At 49.7% G+C, this 23127-nt stretch overlaps 2 protein-coding genes across 3 annotated transcripts; one reads left to right on the top strand and one right to left on the bottom strand.

Annotated features, from left to right (window-relative positions):
• Positions 1 to 516: 516 nt before the first annotated feature.
• SMIM22 (small integral membrane protein 22) lies at positions 517 to 6094 on the top strand. Of its 2 annotated transcripts, XM_072982386.2 has the most exons (5): positions 537 to 652; positions 2302 to 2642; positions 3124 to 3292; positions 4261 to 4346; positions 5792 to 6094. In XM_072982386.2, exons 3-5 carry the CDS (start codon positions 3157 to 3159, stop codon positions 5837 to 5839), a joined length of 270 nt encoding a protein of 89 aa, XP_072838487.2. In that variant the 5' UTR covers positions 537 to 652; positions 2302 to 2642; positions 3124 to 3156; the 3' UTR covers positions 5840 to 6094. The 2 variants fall into 2 exon arrangements, with proteins under 2 accessions (XP_072838485.2, XP_072838487.2); XM_072982384.2 differs by lacking the exon at positions 2302 to 2642 and having other exon boundaries at positions 517 to 652.
• Positions 6095 to 6411: 317 nt separating this feature from the next.
• Positions 6412 to 21915, bottom strand: ROGDI (rogdi atypical leucine zipper). Its single transcript, XM_072982383.2, has 11 exons — positions 21766 to 21915; positions 16563 to 16634; positions 15417 to 15499; positions 13449 to 13503; positions 11397 to 11477; positions 10719 to 10814; positions 9999 to 10097; positions 9130 to 9243; positions 7862 to 7911; positions 7646 to 7772; positions 6412 to 7163 (listed from the first exon to the last, which is right to left on the bottom strand). Exons 1-11 carry the CDS (start codon positions 21802 to 21804, stop codon positions 7122 to 7124), a joined length of 858 nt encoding a protein of 285 aa, XP_072838484.1. The 5' UTR covers positions 21805 to 21915; the 3' UTR covers positions 6412 to 7121.
• Between the last annotated feature and the right edge of the window lie 1212 nt (positions 21916 to 23127).

The raw sequence follows: 23127 nt of genomic DNA, 5'->3' as shown, positions 1-23127 counted from the left end.
GACCAGCCCTGTCCACTGGGTAACAGGAGTTGCCACGTCTTCTTCCTGCGCGCATGTGTGACATTTACACATTTCTCAGTTTGTTAGGCTTCGGCTAGCATTGGGAAGGAGGTTCGGCTAGATGACCCTCAGGGGTCCCGCCCCAGAGGATGAGTCTGTGCCGCTTTCCTTCCAAAGAGCTCTGGGTCATGTCTCTTTGACTCCTGCACATTTCCCTTTGGGTGGCAACCCTGTGGGGCAGGTCAGGGGGCCATCTGGAAGGCGAAGTTCCATGGCCCGGGCGGGATTTGAACGCAGAACCCTGGAGTCCGTTTCCGTACATCACCGCTAGAGAACAGGCTCAGAGGGTTTTGCAGCAGTTGCAGGCCTGTGGGGAGGGGGAAAAACCCCCAAAGAATCTCACTGGTGTAATGCAGCAAACGTTCCAGGTGGTTTTTTTTTCCCTTCCTTGCCCGGCCGGGGAGGGTGTGTCTGTTTTTTCGCGGAAGCCCTGGGAGTTATAAGTTTGTGAGTTGCCTTTGGTGCTTGGCACGGAGACGAACAAGGAAGTGGCGGTGAAGAAACCTTGCTCATTTCAAAAGCAGGAAGAGCGAGAGAGCCGAGAAGGGGCTTCCAGGCCATTGCTTCCACCCAGGAATCGAGATTCGGAGATGTGAGTAAGGGGGTGATTTCTTCATTTTTCTGGGTGTTTTCTCCTTCTTGAAAGCTAAGCCGCTGTTCTTTGGTGACCGCCTCCATGCCGTCCTCGTTTCTTGTTTTCCTTTGAGGAAACCTGGCTTTCCCCTCTCATCTCCTGGTCTGTCGGTGGCCGGGGCCGTGGGGACAGGGATTGAACCCGGTGCCAGGGCCTTCGCCATGCAGCCTTCGTTTCATCATCTTCACACACCTGAGGACAGGTGAGGGGCAGGTGAAAAGCCGTTTTTTTTCTCCCAGGACCCCAAATAGCTTAGACTGAAGGCCAAGGCAAAACAGGCTTTCCAACTGGGAGCAGATTAAATCTATCAGGGTCCCCCCCCCCATGCAATTAGTGGAAAAATGGATATTTATTTATTTGGTTACTCAATTTGTATCCCGCTCCCATTAGTATCACAGCACTACTCTGGGCAGGGGACCACATGTAAAATGGAAAATAAAAACAGAGACGTTAAAATCAACAGCAATAACCCTAACTCGTCCCCCCCTCCAAAAAAAAAACACCACACAGATAGGTGTGCAGTTAGAAAAAGGAGAGGAAATCATCTCAGTCAAGTCTGCTGAAGCTGGCTGGAAATCTGTGTGGTTGAGGTCTCCGAATGTGGAGCGAAAGGTTGGGGGTTCGATTCCCCCACAAGGCCTCCTAGGGGAACAGCCGGCCTTCGTAGCCTTGGGCAAGCTGCGCCGACCCGGGGCGCCCCCGAGTGGAAGGCAAAGGTAAAGCACTTATTTGTATTCTGCACCGAGAAAACCCAGGAAAGAGTTGCCATCACTCAGAATTGACTTGATGGCGCATGATGATCGTTTAAAGGCTGCTGAGCGAAGCCACCCACCCCGCCCCTCCAAGACCAGAAGTGATTTCTTTTAACTTGGGGAGAATAGGCGAGGACCAGACAGCAGAGAAGGAGGAAGAAGCAAGTACGGTCCATGGACAGATGCAAACATCTTGAGGACTTCCCCCCCCAAGGATCTAGGCTGGACATTATGGCTTTTAATTTTGTTCATCAACGATAAAGAGTTAGGGTGAGCAGTGATGCAGCCGCTAGGAGGAAATCACGGCGGCAGGGGATAAATCAGAAGGACAGTGTAAAAACCCCAGAAGGGTCTCTTCAGGCAGGAGAAATAAGCCTGGGCACAGCAAACGTAGTTGAGCAAGAGTAAATTGACCCCCGAAGGGGAAAAGCATCGTGCATTCATATATATGCTAATGGCATCTGAACTGGCAGTGACTGAGCAGGAATTGAATTTGAAGATTAGCCTTGGTTTGCAATGCGGGAAATGCCATCCTCAACAAAGGCAATATTCAAGTGTTGTCAATAAATCCTCCTGTGGAATTTGCAGGGAAAACGTGAGGATGGTTTAGGGTCCGGACCATTAAGAAACGAACGGCGAGGAAATCTATGAAGGAGCATGAAACAAAAAGGGGGGGAAGCTGAAAAAAAGTGGCTGGATAGCTCAGTGGCTTAGGTAGAGGTTGGGAGTTCGAGTCCTCCACTGGGCCTCCTGGGAGAAGAGCCAGCCTGGGTAGCCCTGGGCCAGCTGCACAATCTGTGAACTGACCCCCAGCAGAAGCAAATCATCAACCACTTCTGTGTATTCTCTACCTAGAAAACGCTGAAAAGAGAAGCCACAATCGGAATTGCCTGGGTGCACACTATTGATGATGATGATGATGATGATGATGATGATGATTCGGCTGGAGCCCTCTTCATGAGAGGCACTCCGTACGATCTCAGGAGGCCTGCAAATGTGTGGGTGGCAGACGGCAACAGCTGGCAAAATAAAATGTTGTTGGGCTTCAAGAGGTCGCTCTTAAGATGGTTTCTTTGCAATGGCTTTACAGAACTACCTCTCTAGAAAACTCGCTTGTGAATGTCCCCAGACAAGAGATTTTTGAACCGGAACCATCCTCTCCAGAAAATGGTTACTCGTTTGGCTTGACAAAAATAGTATGTAAATCCACACACGCATCGTTATGAACCTGTTAAGGCCATCATGATTTCAGTTATCTCTTTCTAGAAAACTGAGCTGATTTTAATGGTTTCACCATTGAACCTGGTCTTGGTGTGCTCTTTCTAATCCTGTTTTATGTTGGGTGTAAGCCACTCGGAGCAATTGGTAGCAGAAAGGAATTTTGGGAGTAAATTTTGGAATAAAATTTGGGAATTTTATGTGTGTGCATGTGTCTGGTCTCTGGGTGTCTGTGAATTTCGTTGTATGTGTATATACTTACAATGACAATAAATTATTATTATTATTATATTATTATTATTAAAGGTGGGGTAGAAAGAGGAATGAATGAATGAATGAATGAATGAATGAATGAATGAATGAATGAATGAATGAATGAATGAATGAATGAATGGGTTGGTCCTTGGTTAGGTCTGATTTCAAGACGGTGTCCCGAACTTGCCTCTTCTCTCTTGGCAGAATCAGCAGTACTGTTGAGAACGCGCTTAGAAAATGGGATCTTCGGGCAAAGATTTTGGCCAAGAGCTAAGTGATCAGATCAACGATGTTCTGAGCCGGCTGGAAAGCAAAGAGATGTTCCAGTCCACCTGGGACATCGTAGCCTTTGCTATTTTTTTTACCTTCATAGGTATGTTGGGGGCGGGAAGGGGATTCTGTGGCTTGAATTGGTCATGCTCACTTCTTAACCTTAGCATTCTTCACTTACAGATAGAAGAAAACTGACTCTTCATAACTTGGGTACATCAGATGTTTTGGCTTGGATGTAGAAAATCCAAAAAGCACTCCCAAGAAGGCAAAGAAAGGGCCACTGGCTGTTGACAGTAATTCTCATGAATCAGGATTATTTTTTTCCTGACCTCTGAGGATAAGCCATGTGGATGGTGCAAAGGGCTGGGGTTCAAATATAACTTGTAATTCTTAAACACACCAAGAATTCTCAGGTCTCTCCCCACCCCCCGGATATCCCCTACGACCAACCTGCTAACAACCAGAGAAGGTCGCTTTTGCAAGAGGGCAAAAACGGCTCAAGTTTTGACTTTTCTCGACTGGGTAAAAAAAGGAAAAGCTCAATATAACATTTTATTAGGGTCCTTTCTGTCCCTTCTGGGTTTTTTTGTCTGTTAAAACAAGGCGGTTGCGTGGAAAGCGACCGAAACATGGGGGATGGTGCTGTTGACAACTTTTCCAGTGACTGTGTCATAGAAAGGGTTCCTTGGTGGACCCGGTTCTGTGTGAATTCCGCAACGGAATGGGATTACGAAGGACGAAAAGGTCCCATCAGAATACACGAGGGGCTCTTTGGAATTCTGTATTGACCGTTTTGCTTCCAAACAAAAACAAACCTATCATTTCCTCTTCTCTTTATTCGTTTGCTTGTTTAGTCGGCTGCCCCGTACGTGCAGATGCACCTTTCCGAGTGGTTTACGATCAGCTTAAACAAGGCATATAAAAATAATAAAACACACTTTAGAAGCACATCCCACGGCGTGGCCTGAGAGAAGCTGCAGGGGCTCTCTGTACCCGTTCTGCTTCTCAAGGACCTCACGAAGTGACACACCCCTGTTGTGACTTTCTCTCTCGCCCTCTCTCTGCCAGGCGTGATCCTCTTGTTGGTCTTCCTCGTTCTGATCCGCTGCTTTTGCTGCTGCTGCGAGTGCGATTCTCCGAGATCCTACAACAAGGTAAGGAACGGCTTCGGACGTCACCCTTTCTAGGGAAAAGGGGATTGGATGGTTCCTCGGCTCCCGGTTTTCCTGGGATCTTGCTCGGGTGTGGAGCCTACGCAGGGGTAGGAGCCTCTGCCCTTTGGATCGATCCCTTTCCTTCTGGGGAAGGCGGCGTCAGGGAGGATCGGGGCTCACCACACTCTCTGAGAAGGCTGACAACCCTCCGGTAGGTAAGAAGTGGGGGGGGAGCCTTGTGTCACTGGAGAAACCGGGGTGTAGATCCCCCAACACAGCTCCACAACCTGCCCTCACAAAAACATGTGTGCCAACTGTTTTGCGCATCCTTGCAAGACAGCGGTTCAGGAGGACGGCTTTATGCACCCGACACATCCGGGGTTGTGTCGTAGAGCCAGACTAGGGCGACTCTTCCTTCTATTTCACTCCACTTTTTTTCCAGGCCAGAAAATAGCATGTCCAGCTTTTTAACAAACTAGAATACAGTGGTGCCTCGCTTGACGAGGATAATCCATTCCAGCGAAATCGCTCTAGAGCAAAATCCTCGTCAAGCGAAATTAAAAAGCCCATTGAAACGCATTGAAAACCGTTCAGTGTGTTCCAATGGGCGAAATACCTGCTCGTCTAGCGAAGATCCTCCACAGGGCGGCCATTTTCGGGTGCCTGTGTAGCAAAAAATGCCTCCTAAAAACAGCGGGGAGCCATTTTGAGCAGCCGGGGACTATTTTAAAACCCGACGATCAGCTGTTTTGATCATCATAATGCGAAGAATCGGTTCCCAAAGCAGGGAACCGATCGTCGGGAAGCGAAAAAAGCCCATTAAAACATCATTTTGCGATGACAAAAACATTGTTGTGAAGTGGATTCGTCGTCAAGCGGGGTAATCGTTAAACGGGGCACCACTGTAATTCCTGTCATGCTTAACTCCACAGCTATGGCTCTACTGACATATACATTAAACACAGGGTATTTTGCAGCTGAGAGCAACCTGAACTGGATGCTTGACCCTGATGTTTTAAGCGGCATTTATGCTGGACATCAGAATGGTGTTAGATTTACGGCTCTCTTCTCTGTAGTGCACAGGGGGTGGACCCCATGATCTTGAGATGTTTGGGGGACTCCAGCTTCCATGAGGCCTCTCTCTAAGGATTATGGGAGTCCCGTGTGTGTGTGTATTGCGTGCTGTCAAGTCGGAACCAACTTATACCAACCCTCATGGGCCTTTCAAGATAAGCGAGATATTTAAGCAGTGGTTTTACCAGCGCCACTCTCCCAAGGCAATCCCAGGGCTGACCCAGCATTCGAACCCTGTGCTCCAGAGCCCCTAGAGTCCGTCACTGTCCACGACACCACACAGCCGATCGTAATTGGGAAGGCCACAGATGCTTCTCTGGTAGCCATGCGCTCGTCTGAAACTCTTAATTATCTCCATTTCTCGTTCCCAGATCCCCAGGAAAAAAGTTGGCATCGATAACATGGGCCTGGAGCCTTAAGTCTTGCTGAAACGGAGGAACGTGGCTCCCCAGCGTTGGCGCTCGCTGGTTTTCTCTCTGCTGAAATTAATTGTAAACTCAGCCTCTCCCAGAAAAGGGGGCACAGGACTTGGGGGGGGGCTCCATGAGCTGACACGCTTGATATATTTTCTCATCCTGCTGTATTAATAGAGCTGCCATCGCTGTGAATCTTTGTTTCTTATGGGAATGGTTATTTATGCTGAATAAAACCACTTGATTTCAACAGGAACACAAGACACCGTTTTTCGAGTTATCTTGGCACGTCCAATACGTGTGTGATAAAGAATGTGCTTTTCGTACGCTGACGGGAGGAACACAACATAGGAGGCACAAATAGATGTGATTATTCGTGCAGCGTAGGCTTCAGAATCATCTTGGTACGGAGTTTTTATCCGGATCCGAGTAGATCTACCTAGTTGCCCTGTTTTAAGGCCTCTTTGGTGCAACTCGGGTGTCCAATCTGCTTCTCGCCTCTCTCACACCCAGCTGTCAAGGGGATCATGCACCCCCCCAAAAAAAAAACCCTGCAGAAAGATACAGAAAGCCCATCACAATATTGAGGGGACTTTTAATTTCACGACAACAGAGAAGGGTGAGAAATAATTTATCACAAGTTTAGCAGCAACCGGACGCCTCGACCACCAGGACCCGATTTATAACTTACATTATTTGGTGGCAGGGCGCGTCAGAAAACGTCTCGTGGAAGACCTAGTCAAGATGGGCGCGTCCGCTTCTTAAAAGGAGATTTTAACACACATACACACACCGAAAGAGAATTGTTCCCTATGGCCCTGGAGGTTTGGGGTGGAGATGAATTGTCACATCTGTGCAAAAACTCAAGAGGAGGAGATGGCTGTGATCCCAAATCCAGAATAGGGTAAGGAATCTGTACAGTAGGAATGGTAACTACGAAGACACTCCTGCCGAGCAGAGGCATTGGGGGGGGGTAAGGAGGTCTCGCGGTATGGTCCCTGTTTCCCCCATAATCATATCTGTTCCCTCCGGCAGGGTGGGATCTGTCGATGGTTCAGAGGGCGAGCCTATGCGCCAGAAGTGATGGACATGACATGGGAGTATTTCTAAAGTGCTAAATACAGAGTGACATTCGGCAGCCAAAGCTGTTTGCTCTGGGAGGGACGCCCTGCCCGGCAGCCGCCCACCCGCACGAGGGCAGGAACATCTCACAGACACAGCTTATGCAACGATCTCGTCTCGGGAAGAGAGGGACTGAAACGGCAGGTGGACCCGTCGGGAGGCAGGATCAGTAGAGCTTGTAGTTCCAGTAGCCGGAAAACACCGCAATCTGGAAAACAATCACAGGGAAAGCGTTCGGAATCAGGGTTGCGGCTGCGGACAAGGAGAATTTATTTGTTTGGAGTTGTTTTCTTCGCTTCATCTTCTTGGTGGAAGTGCCTCCCTTAAGTGGTACATGATCTGTGAAGCCGTGCCCTACCAAGGGAGACCCCAGTACCTCACAATATATTATACACAGATTTTAAAACAACAATTAAATAGGATAGCGTGAACTCTAAACACATCTACAGTCGGACTCCTGGATCCACGGGAGATCATGCTAGGTAGAGTCTTTGCTATCAAAATGTTTTTCAGCATCCACAGGGAGTGGGGTTTGGAACTGAAACCCCCATGGATACGGGGGTCTACTCTCCCAGCAACCGACAACCCCCCCCAATAAGCAGGCCTCCGGATGATGGAGATATATTGATGCGCAATACAGTGATCACCCGCCACCTCCCCTACGACCTCCTCTTTTCCTCCCACCCTCACCTTGTCCTTTAGCTGCTGGCATAACTGCAGGGACACCGTGAAGAAAACGAGGGCGTCGTTCAGCCAGGGCACCACGCACTCCACCTTGTGCACATGACTGACTTCATATCTCTGGTTGTTGTACTCACTGCAGAGAGAAACGAGGAGGGGTGGCTGGGCGGACAGGACGTTGCCACGAGGACGGGCCACCCCCCAAAACGTAAGCACGATACTTACAACATGGCCCCTGGGTTGTGGAGGATGGACCCGCCAGCAGGTCTGAAATTCTGGAAGGAAGGGAGAAAGGAAGGAAGGAAAAGACGGCCTGGTGAGATTTCAAATAAGAAAACAGTTTTCACGATTTTGTTTCCACAAGTATTTCAATTTCCACAAACACAAATGTACAGTAGGACCCTCTTATCCACAGAATCAGTATCCACTGATCCACAGTCTGAAAATATTAAAAGAAAAATCTTAGAAATATATATCTCTAAAGGTGAAATTACCAGAACTGGCCACCAGAGGGAGCCAGGGACCAGACCATATATATAGTGTTTGCTAGAGAAATATATTTCCACGACGTCATTAACAAAACTGGCCACTAGAGTGAGCCAGAGACCATGCTAGCGTTTGCTATAACCTGCATTATTCAGCATCCACGGTGTGTGTGTGTCGTTGGACCCAATCCCTCACAGATATAGGTATCCTACTGTACTGTTAATAGGGATACCAGAAGGATAAAGGTCCGAGTCTTAATTGTTCTGTATCTTCTGCCAGATGGTAACCGTTCAAAAAAGTTATAAGCAGGATGGGAAGAGTCTCTCAGGATGCTGTGTGACTTCCTCAGACAGCAGGATGTGAAGATGTCATCCAGGGTTGGTAGCTGGAGCCTGATGATATTCTGGGCAATTTTAATGGTTCTCTGTGAGCTTTTTTGTCCGCAGTTGCTCCTCACAGGTCAGTGCAAAGACGGGACCGCTTTCCTTACTTTGGTTAAAATGGGGGCAGATTCTCAAGGAGCGGGTGCCTCGTTTGAGATCCCCTGCGTCTCTCAAAATGCAGGTTGCAGAAACCGACCCAGCTCAGCAGAGTTTGTGTGACACGCTCTTTCTCAACCCTCCTTGCTAGGGGGAAGCTCTCCAGGATGTGGCACCTTCTAGATGCGCCAGATTACAACTCCCATCGTCCTTAGCCCTCCTCACCTACCGCTCTCAGCTGCAAAGCCTTCATGGGGAGCCTTTTGGAAAAGTTATTGCAATTTTAATAGCAAATGGAAAGAGAAAAAGAAAGGGGGAGAACTTAGAAAATACTATCATGGTGTAGGGATGTATGTCAATATAAGCTCTTTTGCCTGAAGCTGGAACGAACGCTTCTCTCTCTCTCTCTCTCTCTCTCTCTCTCTCTCTCTCTCTCTCACACACACACACACACACACACACACACACACACACACAAAAGACGTTTGCCTTTTAGAATACACTCCTAAACAGGAAACTTTCCAATACCTTAGTGGAACTGGGCTGCAGCGCATGCAACTGGTAGACCGTCAAGCACAGCTTATTCAGGTTGATGTAAAAGTTCACCAGGATATCTGGAGGCAAAGCAGGCGTGAACATCTTCTGCAGAGAGAGAACGAGGGAGGGAGGGAGAGAAGCCCCGGGACATCACTAATTATTACCTACGTCAATTTGCAAATGGGGTTTCAAAGGGCATAGATAGATGGGCGATACAAGATCGATACTCAATTTTAAACCGTGGACACAGTACAAATAGAACAAGTTAGATGTACATTCCATATACATCCCGCCTCTTTCTAATGAGCCGAAGGTAGCAACGCACGGTCTCTTTCCCACTTTATCCTCCCCGCAACCCTTTCGAGGTTGGCCAAGCTGAAAGAAGGGACGACGGGCCCAAGGTTACTTTGAGCTCAGGGGCTGGGGCGGGCGGAGGAAACTGAAGCTGAAAACACGTCAGGCGGACGGGAAAGGAAGCAGGACCCACTCCGCATGGAGAATGGAGGAAGCGGGCGAAGCAGGGAACCGGGGCAGGGAGGGAAAGGCCGAGGGGAGGACCGTTTCCCCCGTCAGTCCAAGAAGTGTATCTGATAGGGCAGGGCACGGTGGCAACCGGGGAGGTGGGCAAGACTTTGGGACCGAGTCCCGGGTTCGAATCTTTGGTACCACGTCCCGCCAGGGATGGGGAGACTTGCCGACATCCCCGGGTCCTACGGTCTGGTAGGATTAACACAAGCATTTTCAAAGAGGAGCAGAAGTCGGCTGTTCTTCGGCCGAGAGTGTGAGAGGGCTCCAGGGCAGCTGGAGGGCGAGGGTCATGTCATTAAGGGTGGGCAGGGGGGGAGGCTGGCGTCCGTTACCGTGAGGCCGCTGGAGGCGATTTCCGGCAGAGTCAACGTCGCTGGAGTGGTGAGGCGATTCCGAGCCCGGCTCAACTGCAACATCACGGCGTCCATCAGCTGCCACGGGGAGAACAAAAGACACACGGGCCCCTTTTGATTCAGGGTTTTGTCCGGAGACAAGTCTTTTCAATAAATAAATAAATACACGGCTTTCATCCTGGATTTCTGCACTGCAGCCACCTTTCTGTCTAGCCAGAGGACGCGAGGGCGATGGTTCCCAACCGTGGGCGGCCGAAGATCTCGGACTACAGCACCCAGAAGCCTCAACCGCTAGCAGTGCGAGCCAGGATTTCTGGGAGTTGCAGTCCAAGGACATCAAGGGTTGGGAGGTTGGGAACCGAGGCAGCAGGAAGGCGGCTCAGGGACCGTTCGGGTGTCCAGAGGCTTGGGCGACGCCAGCCTCTCAAGGGGTTGGGAGTTCGATTCCCCCACGGAGCCTCCTGGACAAGGGCTGGACTGGATGATCCCATGGGGCCCCTTCCAACTCTTGCATCTCTAAGATAATGACGAAGACGGCTAAACACCCACACAATCTTTAAAACAGAGGCACTAAAAATCCAAAAATCCAGGCCAGCCGACGATGGGAGAAGACAAAATGCTTGCTCAATTTGGGGGTAAGGGTTATTCTTAAGGAAACTGGAAGACCTCCAATTTGGGAGGCGAGACCTACGGGCTCACCTTGAGGACCTCACATCCCGTCTTGAACTGGTAATTGGCGCTCCGGTTGGTCAGCAAGTAGATCGCTTGGTTGACATGATTCCTTGCATCCTGAATCTGGAAGAGGAGGACAGGCAAGAGATCAGTATGGAAGTCCGAGCCACAAACCAGAGAGGACAATAGGACCCCGTTATCTGCGGGATCAATCTCCGCTGATTCACTTCTCCATGGTTGGAAAATATCGAAACTATTAAAAGAAAAATCCTAGAAATATATATTTCTAAAGGCAAGGTTACCAGAACTGGACACTAGAGCCAGAGACAACATTATGTTAGTATTTGCTAGTGAAATAAATAGCAGTTGCTCTAATATACATTTTTTGGGGCTGGCTCAAAAAACCCACAACAACCATTAGATCCCAGCTGCAAAAGCCTTCGCAAATAAAAAAAATTATTATTATCAGCATCTCCTATGCGGGTTTATCACTCCCCCAAAGGAACTTCCTTCTGTTTTTCCTGTAAAGCCAAGACAGACAGCAGGACTGCAAAACTCACAGATCCAGAGAGCCCAAGTCAAGAATGCAGGATCCTGGGAGCTGCACTCCATCGACCCCGGGAGGAGATGCTGGCCCACCTTTGCTCAAAAAGGGCAGTTCATTACAAAGAATGCCACAAGACCGGATGCTGACTCCCTCCCTACCTGCTGGAGTTTCCACTGCTTATCGTCCCGGAACGCGAAATGCAGAAGCTGGTTATTCCTGGGCATTTTCAAGTTAATATCCTGACAAAGAGAAAGCATGCCCGTCAGTTCACAGCGGTTCCTTGGTGATGGAAATTCAGGAGAGTCCCGTCCTGCTCCCTGACCTCCGGATCAATCAGATCAAATGCAGAGGCTTGGGAATTCTGTACTGTAGGTTTCGTTCGTATAATGCAGGTCCGTGAGAGAGAGAGAGAAAGGAGCAAAGGCTGGAGACGAGAACCCCAGAGGAGGGGAAATAGAAAGAGGATCCGAGAATCAAGGCGTGGGAAGGGGCCTCTGAGGCCAACCCCCGGGCGCAGGGCAGGAATCCAAGTCGGGCGGGGGGGGGTCCCATTTTCTCTTGAAGGCCTCCAGCACTGGAGCACCTCCTGAGGTCATGGGTTCTATTCTTGTACTGCTCTAACAGTTAATAAGTTTTTTCCCCTGGTATTTCCAGCTCTGAACAGAGAGGGACTTCGTACCTCCTGGGATTTGGAGACTAGACTTCTGTTAAGGCCTCCTATATTCAGCTTCTGATCCACACCAATTCCAAGGTCCTTCTCACGCTTAGCATTACTGAACCAGGTATCCCCCCATCTTGTAACTGTATGGTGGTGCCTCGCTTAACGATTGCCCCGCATTACAACGGAATTGCTATAAGACTATCTTTTTGCGATCGCAATTGCGATCGCAAAACGATGGTCTAAATAGGGTTTTTTCGCTTTGCAATGATCGGTTCCCTGCTTTGGGAACCGATTCTTCGCAAAACGATATTTTTTTAACAGCTGATCGTCGGTTTCAAAATGGCCACCGAGTGCTTAAAATGGCTCCCTGCTCTGCTTAGGGACGGATTCCTCGCTATACAGGCAGCGAAAATGGCCGCTGTATGCAGGATCTTCACTGGACTGTGAGTTTTTACCCCATTGGAACGCACTGAATGGGTTTCAATGCGTTTAATGGGGTTTTAAATTTCGTTTTATGATGTTTTCGCTTAACAGGGATTTTCCTGGAATGGATTATTGTCGTTAAGCGAGGCACCACTGTACATGTTTTTTCTCCCCCCCCCCCAGTGCAGAACTTTTGCATTTATCCCTGTATTTGATAGCTATGCAAAAGCAGGATATTCTGCCACAATGAAGTCCTAAAGCCCAGGATCCGGCTCTCGGCGCACCCTGTTGTTAAGGGTTCCTTACTCCAAAGGAAGCTGCCAAGTGGCTGGTCAGTTGCCAGATTAGGGCAGTCTCGATGCCAAACCCAGCATGCTTCAGCAGCCACCACAAAACAAACAGAATGCTCAAGAGAGCAGAACCCCCAGGAAACTTTTTTCCTGCAAGCAATGGTTCGGTGAAAAGCTTCGTACGGCCGAGCAGTTAGCAAACAAGGCAGCGCGGGGTGAGGTGAACGATCCGGCCGGATCCTGAGCTGAGAAGCTACAAATCAGCAGCCACGACAACCTGAGAACTCTGGACACAGACAGGATCTGTGGAAGATGATTTCTGCTCTGGTCCTACAGCTCAGTACTTTTGAATTAATTTAATTTTTATTTCATTCATGTATCACCTCATGAGCGCAAAGCACTGTTCCGAGCTGTTAACAAGCTAAAATAATAATACAGTGGTGCATCGCTTAAAATGTTAATTGGTTCCAAAAAAACATCGCTATGGGAAAACATCGTTAAGCGAAACACCATTTCCCATAGGAATGCATTGAAAACCGGTTAATCCGTTCCAATGGGAACGGATTACCATCCTTAAGCGAAAATCCCCATAGGAAACATCGCTAAGTGAAACAATGTTTCCCCCATCGGAAAGCCATTGAAAAGCATTGAGTCGGCTTCAATGCTTTTCAATGGCTTTTCCGATGTCCGTTTTCACTCATTTTAAGTGTCTTAAAATGTTTGAAACCTGTTTTAAATGCTTGGAATCGGTAGTGCACCTTGTGAAACCTATGCAAACTTAATTTGGCTTTGTTCTGAGTCTTCGTTAATTTTAAGGGAAAGCAGCCAATACTTACTGCCTGGCAGAGGGCATCAGCCTGAAGGGTCAGGATTCCTTTGACCTGGTCAACACTGAAATAAAAGGCAGTGCAGTTAATGCTGGCAAAGGCAGAGGGCAGCAGGAAAAGAGGAGGAGCCAATGTGAGAGGGATTGATCCCCGGAAGCCACAAGCTTGAGTCAGCAAAAACGGAGGTGGGCGGTTGAGGACAAGGCATTTGGGAGATCGCTCGTTTGTAGGGCTGCCGTTAAGTCGGGAGTAACTTGACAGCCCACAACAACAAAAACGGCAGAGAGAACTGGTGGTCCCAGTATTCTGATTTTAGGACAACCCGCCCTCCGTCACAAGCTCCCAAGGACTAATTTGTTGCCTCGTGACTGATAACCGTTGCAAGCAATAACCTCGGATAATCCGGGCAAACCTGATTCAGCCAACTGAAGCTCTGTTTGTTATTTAGACAGACGGCAGCTTTGTGTGCATAACAGGACCAGGAAGATAAAACGGGGTGTCGTGAAGGACCTGATTATGGCGGACAGGCTGCCCTCTGTCACACACAAAACAGGTCAATGAGTGCAGAACCTTCCTCCATTCTCCTCCTCTTAACTCATTTTGTGGTTCAGACAAAGATTAGGAGAATTCTACAGTTAATTGGAGGAGGGGGTTCGTGTACCTGCTCCATGCAATTTCTGGGCAATTTTGCTACGGGAGAGGTTTGGATAGGCAATGAATTTTGCACCTTATTATTGGCATGGGCGTGTTACCCTTTGCACAGCGAAAAGGGACGCCAGCTTCTTTGAGTTGTTTTTACAACGTATTTTGCCGATTGCAACAGAGTAGAGAAAGTCACACAGCAAGATGCTGATTTTTAACACTGCAATGATTCAGACGTACTGTACTTCAGGGTGCTTCCGATCCAGATCTGTAGGGAGGCTGATGTACTGGGGCTGTTAAGAGCGGATGCCTTCTCTTGAAGAAGGCAGCCTTTTAAAAAGGAGCATGTGGGGGGAGAAAAAAAAGCAGCACCTTGATAAAAGGGGTGCCACATGTTTTTGCAAGAAGCCCTTAAAACTAGAAATGCATATTTTCATTATATATTTACCAGAACTGGCCACTAGAGAGAGCCAGAGACCATGCTACGTAGTCTTGTTGGTGAAGAACAGCATGGTCTCTGGCTCCCTCTAATGGCTAGTTCTGGTAATACATGGTGAAAATAATTTTTTTGCGGATTTTTTTAAAATCACGTTATGTATAGTGTTTGTTATTATGGTTTTCAACATCTGCGGGGGTTTGGAACCAATCCCCCATAAATATGGGGAATCCTTCTGTATTTTCTTTCTTATGGGTTCTAGTTATTTGATCACCTTGATGATTGATAAGACAGGCCAAAATGCCATATGCATAAGGGGTAGGCCATCTAAAACCAAAAGTGAGTGGAAAACAACACAGGATGGGAAGAACAGACCAAAGGAGAAACGTATGAATGCGAACAGAAGCCACTCCGGCTATCCCACAGTTTAGCTATAACTGGGAATAAGAAATCAAGAAAATAAACCCGGAAAAAGTTACAGCTGAAAGGTGAAGGGATTTGAAAGAAGTTAAGATATGGAGGGTGGAGTACAATACATGATGGCAGACACCCCCCCTTACACCAAGGGGGCAACAAAGGAACATGGGTGTTTTCAAACAGAAGTTTCCGAAGCAAATTAATAACGCCAACTCAAAGGCTATAGTCCACCAACAGAAGGCTTCCCAGGAATGAAATATGAGAGCCCATTTCTGCTGATGCAGGAGACTTCGGTGAGGAAAGGAAGGCCAGCTGGGTCAGGATCCCCCAGGTCACCTTCTCCCTCCCTCACCGTCTGGCCTGAGGCTGCTCGGCCAAGTCCGGCAAGAGCCCCAGCTAGCTCCAGTGGCTTCACCTCACGCCTTTAGCAACCGGTTCCAAAGCCGTTCCCTTGGTCCTCCTCCCAAGGTCCGAATACGTACTTCGAACTACCCAGAATAAAGTTCTCCTGCTTGATGGATCCCTCGGCGCCGCCAACGGGCAACGTAAACCGATGAGATGCTTCCTGGGCAAGGAAGAAAAGGAGAAACACTGAGAAGCAGAAGCCTTCACGGTTCCTAAATAACTTCTTTTCCTTGGGTCACCGAGGAACACCCACCCTTTTGCTCCCCCTGGCTCTCTAGGAGTTGATTTTATCTTGTTTGGAGGGTGCGCTGGGGTCCTCTAACCCCCTCCCTTTAAAAAAAAAGCTGGATACTGGAGGGGACTTCTTAATTTTAAAAAAATGTAAGAAAAATTGGGGGTGATCAAGGAGTGGGGTGTAGCCCTCCACAGTTTGGACCTGGATGTCTGTCATTCTGGACCCCTGGAATACCATCCCGGTCACGGTCCTCTTTATACCTCTCTAAATCCTCTATCATCTAATTTTGGGGTTCCGCTGTAGCCTCAGTTGCCAGGACAGGTTACTAATTATCCACATATCTCCTTAATCACAGTCTCTGTTTGCCAAGAGGTTGCCCTTTGAAGACATGTTCCGAAGGCTTTCTCCTCGCCAAGAAGGCAGGCCGTCCTGTCCACGTTCAAGCGTCCAGTTCTCTCCTCAAGTACAGGGAGCTGGAATACGTCTTTCCCTGGTTCTAAAAGCTCCTCTGAATCGGAGACCCGACATGGCTCCTGTCCTTTCTTGGCACCCCTTGCAAATTCTGCTAGGAATTATTTTCAGAAAAAGCTTCAAGCAAGCAGCTCATGAAGCTTGCTAGTCGATAGTCACCCTTGAGTGTTCACATTTCTCTTTTGGGTAAAGCTCAATTAAATGGCAAGAAAAACTCTGCTCCATGATCGAAAGGACCTTTAGCGCCTTGCTGTTCTCTGCTATGAAGCCCGCCTGGCCAGGCAGGCACTTAGCTCTTGACTAGGGAAACCTCCATCCTCCTTGGTGGATGGCTTCGCTCGCTGGCTTCGATCGTGATCGGCATCAGCTTAAAACTATCCGGCAAAAGCAGAGCCCGGAAACTCCAAGGCCCCAAACGTTGCTAGGAAGCCCTGTATCAGGAAGATGATGTAAACCCCCCCCCAAAAAAAAACCCGCTGGAAGAAAACAGGATTCCAACCCCCCCCCCCCAAATTACCTTCAGAATATCTTGCAATTGCCGAAGGACAGTATGGACCTCCTCTCGTAGAAGCCACTTGAACTCTTCTTCCTGTATTCAAAGGAAATATTTATATATGTATAAATGTACTGTATACAACTCTTACATAAAATATATGTATAAATTACAATATATACATTAAGCGATATATTCATATATTGTAAGTATATACATACTTACACACAAGCTTTATGCGTGTATATATGAATGAATTCTCTCTCTCTCACACACACACACACACACATCTCAAGATTGCTGTTCCCCCTAATGGTAGCAGGGAAACAATCATCCTGACTAAGGCCATCGAAGTTAGGTTAGGCTTAACCTTACATGCCCCCCACCCACCGTGCCCCCAGATGGCCCTTTGCTTGCTACGGGGAGCATCTCCCAATTCTGCCATCTTGGATCCCGTCTTTAACCCTTCCGGCTCCAGCCATCTTCCTTGGCTCTTTCGACAGAAAGATCTGGAGGACTTTGAGCGACTGAGAGGTCTACAGGAGAGGAGACCCATCTTCAGATGACCTGGAGCCAAGCGGTTGGGGCTTTAAATTAAAAACAGCACTCTGAAACGGGTCCGAAAGTCGGCTGAGAGCAACGGTGGGCGGCCAAGGTTCTGGCACAATGGGATCTTATCAAGGCTTCGCTTCCGTCTGCTCCTTCAACTCACATGATCGCAAAAACGAGAAAGCAAATGTGACTCTGGTTAAACTCTCTGGGGTCATTTCGGTTTCTGGAGATCACACACCCTTTTTTTAACGGTCGTACCACGCGCCGGCAGAGCATCTATCTAACCTTATTGCACATTTCTTCACTACGCTTTTATGCCTAGATCCACAGAGCCTCCATTCTTGTCCTCGGGGAAAAGTGGATAGACAACACACACCCTCTCTTCCCTCAGCATGGAAGCGGATCGCACAAATCCTTCACTGAACACACAATGTCCCCTTTGTTTATAGGCAGCAGGTATAAAGCAGTTCTGCCGTGCAAGAGCTAGGTCTCCACTTCTTAAATCTCCGCACAGCGAAGAAAGACTGGTTTGACCACAAAGCAAGCAAGAAAAGGACACAGTACAATCCACGGGTTATATTTCCTGAGCTAAACTGGGACACAATTCTTTGGAAAAGGGATCTATACCATCCTTAACTCCCAGAGCTTCCGGCAGTCAATCAGGCGTGACTTAAATCCAGCGCCCAACCTCATTCTTCCCCAGCGTAACCCCTTCTCGTCCCCCTTTATTCCAGAAATCCTGTTCCGCGCTCTGACAAAACAGATCTTCCTAAATTCTGCAGTAAAAAAAGAAGTTTCCGCGATGGTATTTCTGGTTGCAGAAACCGGTGGAGTCAGCCCCAAAAATCTGAGGAAGAGCAGATTCGAAGAGGAACGTCAAACCTAAGGTGTGCTAGCAAAAAAAACCCAAACCCTCTTCTGTTTACATGGGAGTGAATCTAAAACAGCGCTATGCCGTTCGACTAAACAGCGTGATGTGATCAGACCCCTGAAAGGCAACCGGACACCACGAGATGTTCTTGAGGCTCCCTTGGATGTTCTTTTCCTTTTTATTGAGGAACACAAACCGGTTTGCTCAGAGGTCCATAATCCCTGCCAAGCCCACCTCTAGTTTAATAACTAACTTGTCCCTACTCCTACACGAGGCAACCAAACGTACAGGGCAAGGACCGAATCTGAACGCCCAGCATTTTCTGCTCTTTCTCATTAGAAGCGACCGACGACTGGTCACTGGGGCCCAACGATTCCAGTCTAGCAGCCGCTCTGCAATGCTGAGCGAAACTCTCCACAAATATCTGTCCAATACAGATATGTAAAATTTCTGGAAATTTCCATTTCCCCCCCCCCCAGGAAAAAGACAGGAGAAGAAACATGTCGTCGTCCCCCCGCAGAAAAAAATGGACATTTCTGGAAAACTTACATATCTGTAGAGAGGACTTAAATACATAAAGTCTCAGAAGCCTTTCATGAAGCTCTCATGTCATATTGTTTGAACACCGTATCCCAGACATATTCTTTATCATTGTAAAAGAACATATTCTACACTCCATTTTTTTTCTTCTTCCGGGGAGGGGGTTGGAGAAGAAAAATGGCTTTGGAAATAAATAAATAAATAAATAAAACACACCTTTCCCCCCATTTCTCCCAGGTTTCCCCCCCCCCAACCCTTCCCATCTCTGGTCTGAAACCAAGAGTGTTTCGGTTACACGCCTCCCAGCCGAGGGTGTGCACACAGATTTCTTGCGAAAGGTTTCCGATCACAGCTTTGTGAGACCTCTACGTCAACAGCCCGAAGGCCTCCGGAATCAGCATCCTCCAGCAGAGGCGAGTCTCTTCGTTACCAAGAAGCTCGTTAAAGGGAAGCAAGAGGGATCAAGAGCATGGCTCCCCCCATCCCATCCTCTCAAAGACACTGCAGGCCCGACCAATTCCGTACAGAGCGGTTGCGTCCAGTGGTTGCAAGAACCAGATGTCTGCACAGAGGCATCCGTGCCAAAGGAAGCCGGAAGAAATGCGGGACCGAGTTTCATTAAAAGAGGCGTATTCGAAGGATCTATGCTCAAGATGCTGGAAAAACGGTAAAGACAAAAACAAGGAGCTGCTCGGAATCAGAAGAAGTCTAAAACTTCTAAGGTAAAGGTTCCCCTTGACATTTAGTCCAGTTGGGTCCGACTCTAGGGGGCGGTGCTCATCCCCGTCTCCAAGCCGTAGAGCCAGCGTTTGTCCGAAGGCAGTTTCCGTGGTCACGTGGCCAGCGCGACTAGACACGGAACGCCGTGACCTTCCCACTGAGGTGGTCCCTATTTATCTACTTGCATTTTTACATGCTTTCGAACGGCTAAGTTGGCAGGAGCCGGGACAAGCGATAGGAGCTCACTCTGTTGCATGGATTCGATCTTACGACGGCTGGTCTTCTGACCTTGCAGCACAGAGGATTCTGCAGTTTAACCCGTAGTGCCACCACGTAAAACTTCTACTGAGGCATAAATGTCCAGGACTTGGGGGAATCTCCCCCCGGGCAGGTTAGATATGGGGGAAAAAGGGAGATCTTTTAAGCAGCTCCCTGCAATGATGGGTGGGCACTTATGAAGCTCTTCTATGTGCTTACCCAGTGCTTATAAGCTAATCTCCCCCCCCCACAACATGCTTTAGGAATGATTGAGACCCCCCACCTTAGAAACCTGGACTCTTACAGACGAAATCCACAATCAAAAATGCTTCCAACCCAGCTCCTCTCACTAGTAATCGCACAAGCGGCAGAGGAAAAATCTGCAAGGTTTAGGGGTCCCAGAAGCTGGCAGTTTGAAGAGGGCCGGCAGCATCTCATCTAGCGCTCGTAACCGTCGTTACAAGCCTCGGAGAAGCAGGATTAGCTGCTTAGCCACCCCAGGACTACTGCAAACGTACATCTGGGTCCAACAGCAGTCTTTTCGGCAACAGCATTGCAAGGCACTTAGGAAATCACGGGGGAAATGAAGATAACAGCGAGGGCAGCCATTTGCTGCACAGAATCAGTGACATTTCAGCAGGCTTGAAACAGCGAAAGGCTTGTCAAATCCACTTTTTTTAATTTACGAGAGTCTGTGATGCATCAACCGGCGACAGAAGGGAGAAGACATATGGGTCCTTTCAAGGAGAAAAGTGAGGTTAAAAATATATTACATTAATAAATAAATAAATATTGAATCTAGCAACTGAGTCCCAGAAGGGAATGGAGTGGCAGTTTTTTAAATCTATACAGCCGTCCTGATTACCTGATCTTCTTCATTAGAGGCACTAAGGTAGGGAATTTTATCTTTAGCTCCTGTTGTTAAATAATTAGGAGTCTGAAATTCCTCCGGCAGGTCACCAAGGGATCCGGCAGTTGATCCAGACCTGTGCTAGGATATGCCCAGGATTTATGGAGAAAGGCCTAAAAGCCAAAGGTTTCTAAGATGGAAGAACGAAGAAAGAGGCTGTCTGACTAATAAAGGATTAAAACTAATTGCGGAGGAGAGTTAAACCGATGCCTCCTCCTAAGCTGAAGGAGTCGATCTTTAAAGAGATGGCACGGAGGACGACGGGCAGAATCACGGGCCACTCGTTTAGCAAAAGCCTCCGGCTGGCCCGTTGAAAGAAGCAGCACAAGGGAGGGCAAAGGAGAGCGTTCATTTACTCCAATTTAAAAGCTCATGCACGATGCTTCCGACCCTTCCTGCCTTTGGGGTGCGCCCACCGACTGAGCTGTCCCGGCAGGGCCGGTTACGCCGGAGGGTCTTCTGGGGGCTCTGCAGCCACGGAAAAGGCCTCTGTTTTAAGAAAGCAGCGCCGGAAAATGCTGGGAACAGGAAAATGGGACCTCCCGGGTCTCCCTTGACCCCCCAAAGGATGAAGCCTGGATGCGAGGAGGCCCGGGTGGGATGATGATCTTCAGCGGCGTGCATTCCGGTCGCGACTCTGTCCCAAGGATCTCCTTGCTGAGGCTGGAAGGAAGCCGAGGCGACGGGTCGAGCGCAGCTGACAGCCGAGGGGTGGGTGAGAATCCAGGTTTTTCTCCAGCCCCAAGGGCGACTGGGGGGGGCAGAGAAAGGGGGAATCCTGGCCCAGGTTCCCCCATTCGACTTGCAATGGCCCTTAAGTTTCCCCCCCAGCCTCTTCTGCCCCATGTGATCATCCCCCCTGGGGGGAGGCCACACTTCATGCCCCCTGGAAGCGTGGGGTGGGAGAGCTGCGGTCCTTGAACACCAATGTGCCAAGCCAACCTGGGCCACAAGACTCCTGGTTCAGGCACAATCACTCCCACCCCAGGTGATGAAGGACAGCAACAGCCCTGCAGGAAGGTGCCCGCAGCCCCCAGGGATGGGTGCCAAGCCCCCCGCGGATGCCGGAAAACGCGGATAACAGCGAAAGCAGGACATGGCACGGCCTCTGGCTCCCTCTAGAGCCCAGTTCAGGTAACCTACTCTTTCAAGAGCTAGCATTTTTTAAAAAACAAGTCAGACCGCCGATACGTGAACAGCGGATACCGGTGCCCGCGGGAAAAGGGAATACTGCCCTGCAGAGCGGGAGAAAGACGGGGTCATGACGTCACACGCCGGGTCCTTCCCCCCCGTCGAAATAGAAACGGGAGAGGAGCACCTCCGTCGCTATAGCAACCCGGACTCCTCCCCCCTCCCGGCCGGCCAGCCACCCTTACCAGGACGGCCCGCTCGGCCCCGCTCGCCAGCGCCGCCATCGTCCTCCTCCTCACCGCCGCCTCTCCGGCCGCTTCTTCGCCTCAAGGATGCGGCGGCGGGACTTTCGGGGGCTGGGAAGCGCGGGCCCCGCCCCGCGCCCGACCCTCATTGGGCGGCCTCCTGAGTGGCGAGAGCGCTCATTGGCCGCGAGGCCCTCGCGGTCCCTGTGGCTCCGCCCTCCGGGCCTTGGGGGGGGGAGCCTAGAGGTAAGGAGAAGCGCGAGGGGGTGGGGGGGGAAGAAGGTGAGACGCCACCGGGATCCGTTCGGCAGCTCCCGGCCTGAGGAACGGAGAGGTTTGTTCCCTCTCCCCTGGTTCCGCTCAAGGGAGAGACAGGCCGGCCTCAACCCTCGAGCTGGGAAGGCCGAGAGCGGCGCGCGGCGGCATCTGACCTGGGGGGTGGGGGGCGTTGTCAAGATGGCTTTTCCAAACAGTACCGGAAGCCATGAGTAAATGATGGTCTTGTCCTTACCTCTTGGATGCCTTTCTCGCCCTTTCCCCAGATTCCTACCCGGCAACCGGCGCAGGGGGCAGCGGATTGGTCAGGAATGTTGTTTCCCCCCCCCGCCCATGATTGGGTCAGCGGCTCGTGACACCCCCGAGAGACTCAAGAGCCAGGGATGGCATCGCGCTGGAAGCAACGGCTACTCCGGTGCTCATGCGACCCCTGGTGCTTTCCAGCCTGCGCGGAATCCTTTAAAAGAAAAGGCAGAGCAAAGGATCGGCCAGTCCGGGGGGGGGGGGGGTTGAGGCTGCCCGGCCTCTGGAGGTCGTGGGGAAGACGGCGGGCCTTGCAATGGGCTGGAAAACACACACACACACACACACACCCCTTCCACTGGCGAGCGGTGGGGGACCAAGGATGATGATGCCCTGGGTGCCCATCATCCCACATATAATACATGCGTCCAACCGGCGGCAAACCTTCCAAAACGCAACGCTTTGTCGAGGTCGCTTTCCCTAGGAAGCCTTGCTTCTGATGTCCTTTCATCATCATCATCATCATCATCATCCTAATCACCTTAGAACGGAATTGAGGGAACCCTCTTATCTGGGTTGGAAATGCTGCCATCCATGATGCCCTCCGTGCTGCGAAAACAAATACGCAAGAGCAGCTGGATCCGGCACGGAAGCCATTCCAGAGATGGGCAAAGAGGAACTGGCATCCGAGGCGCTCGTTAGGATGATGAGGATGATGGCTGGAGGGTGGGAGAAAAGTTGCATGAACAGCTGTAATGAACCATTAAGGAACCGGCAGTCCTGATGCCACAGTGCTAGATGGGGGGAGCCCTGGGAAAAGAATGGCTGGTCCTTGACATCAGT

Source organism: Pogona vitticeps, chromosome 13, assembly GCF_051106095.1.
Source record: "Pogona vitticeps strain Pit_001003342236 chromosome 13, PviZW2.1, whole genome shotgun sequence".
In the NCBI taxonomy this organism is placed as follows: domain Eukaryota; kingdom Metazoa; phylum Chordata; class Lepidosauria; order Squamata; family Agamidae; genus Pogona; species Pogona vitticeps.
Note: the sequence above shows the minus strand (reverse complement) of the source record. Positions and strands in the feature narration are given on the sequence as shown.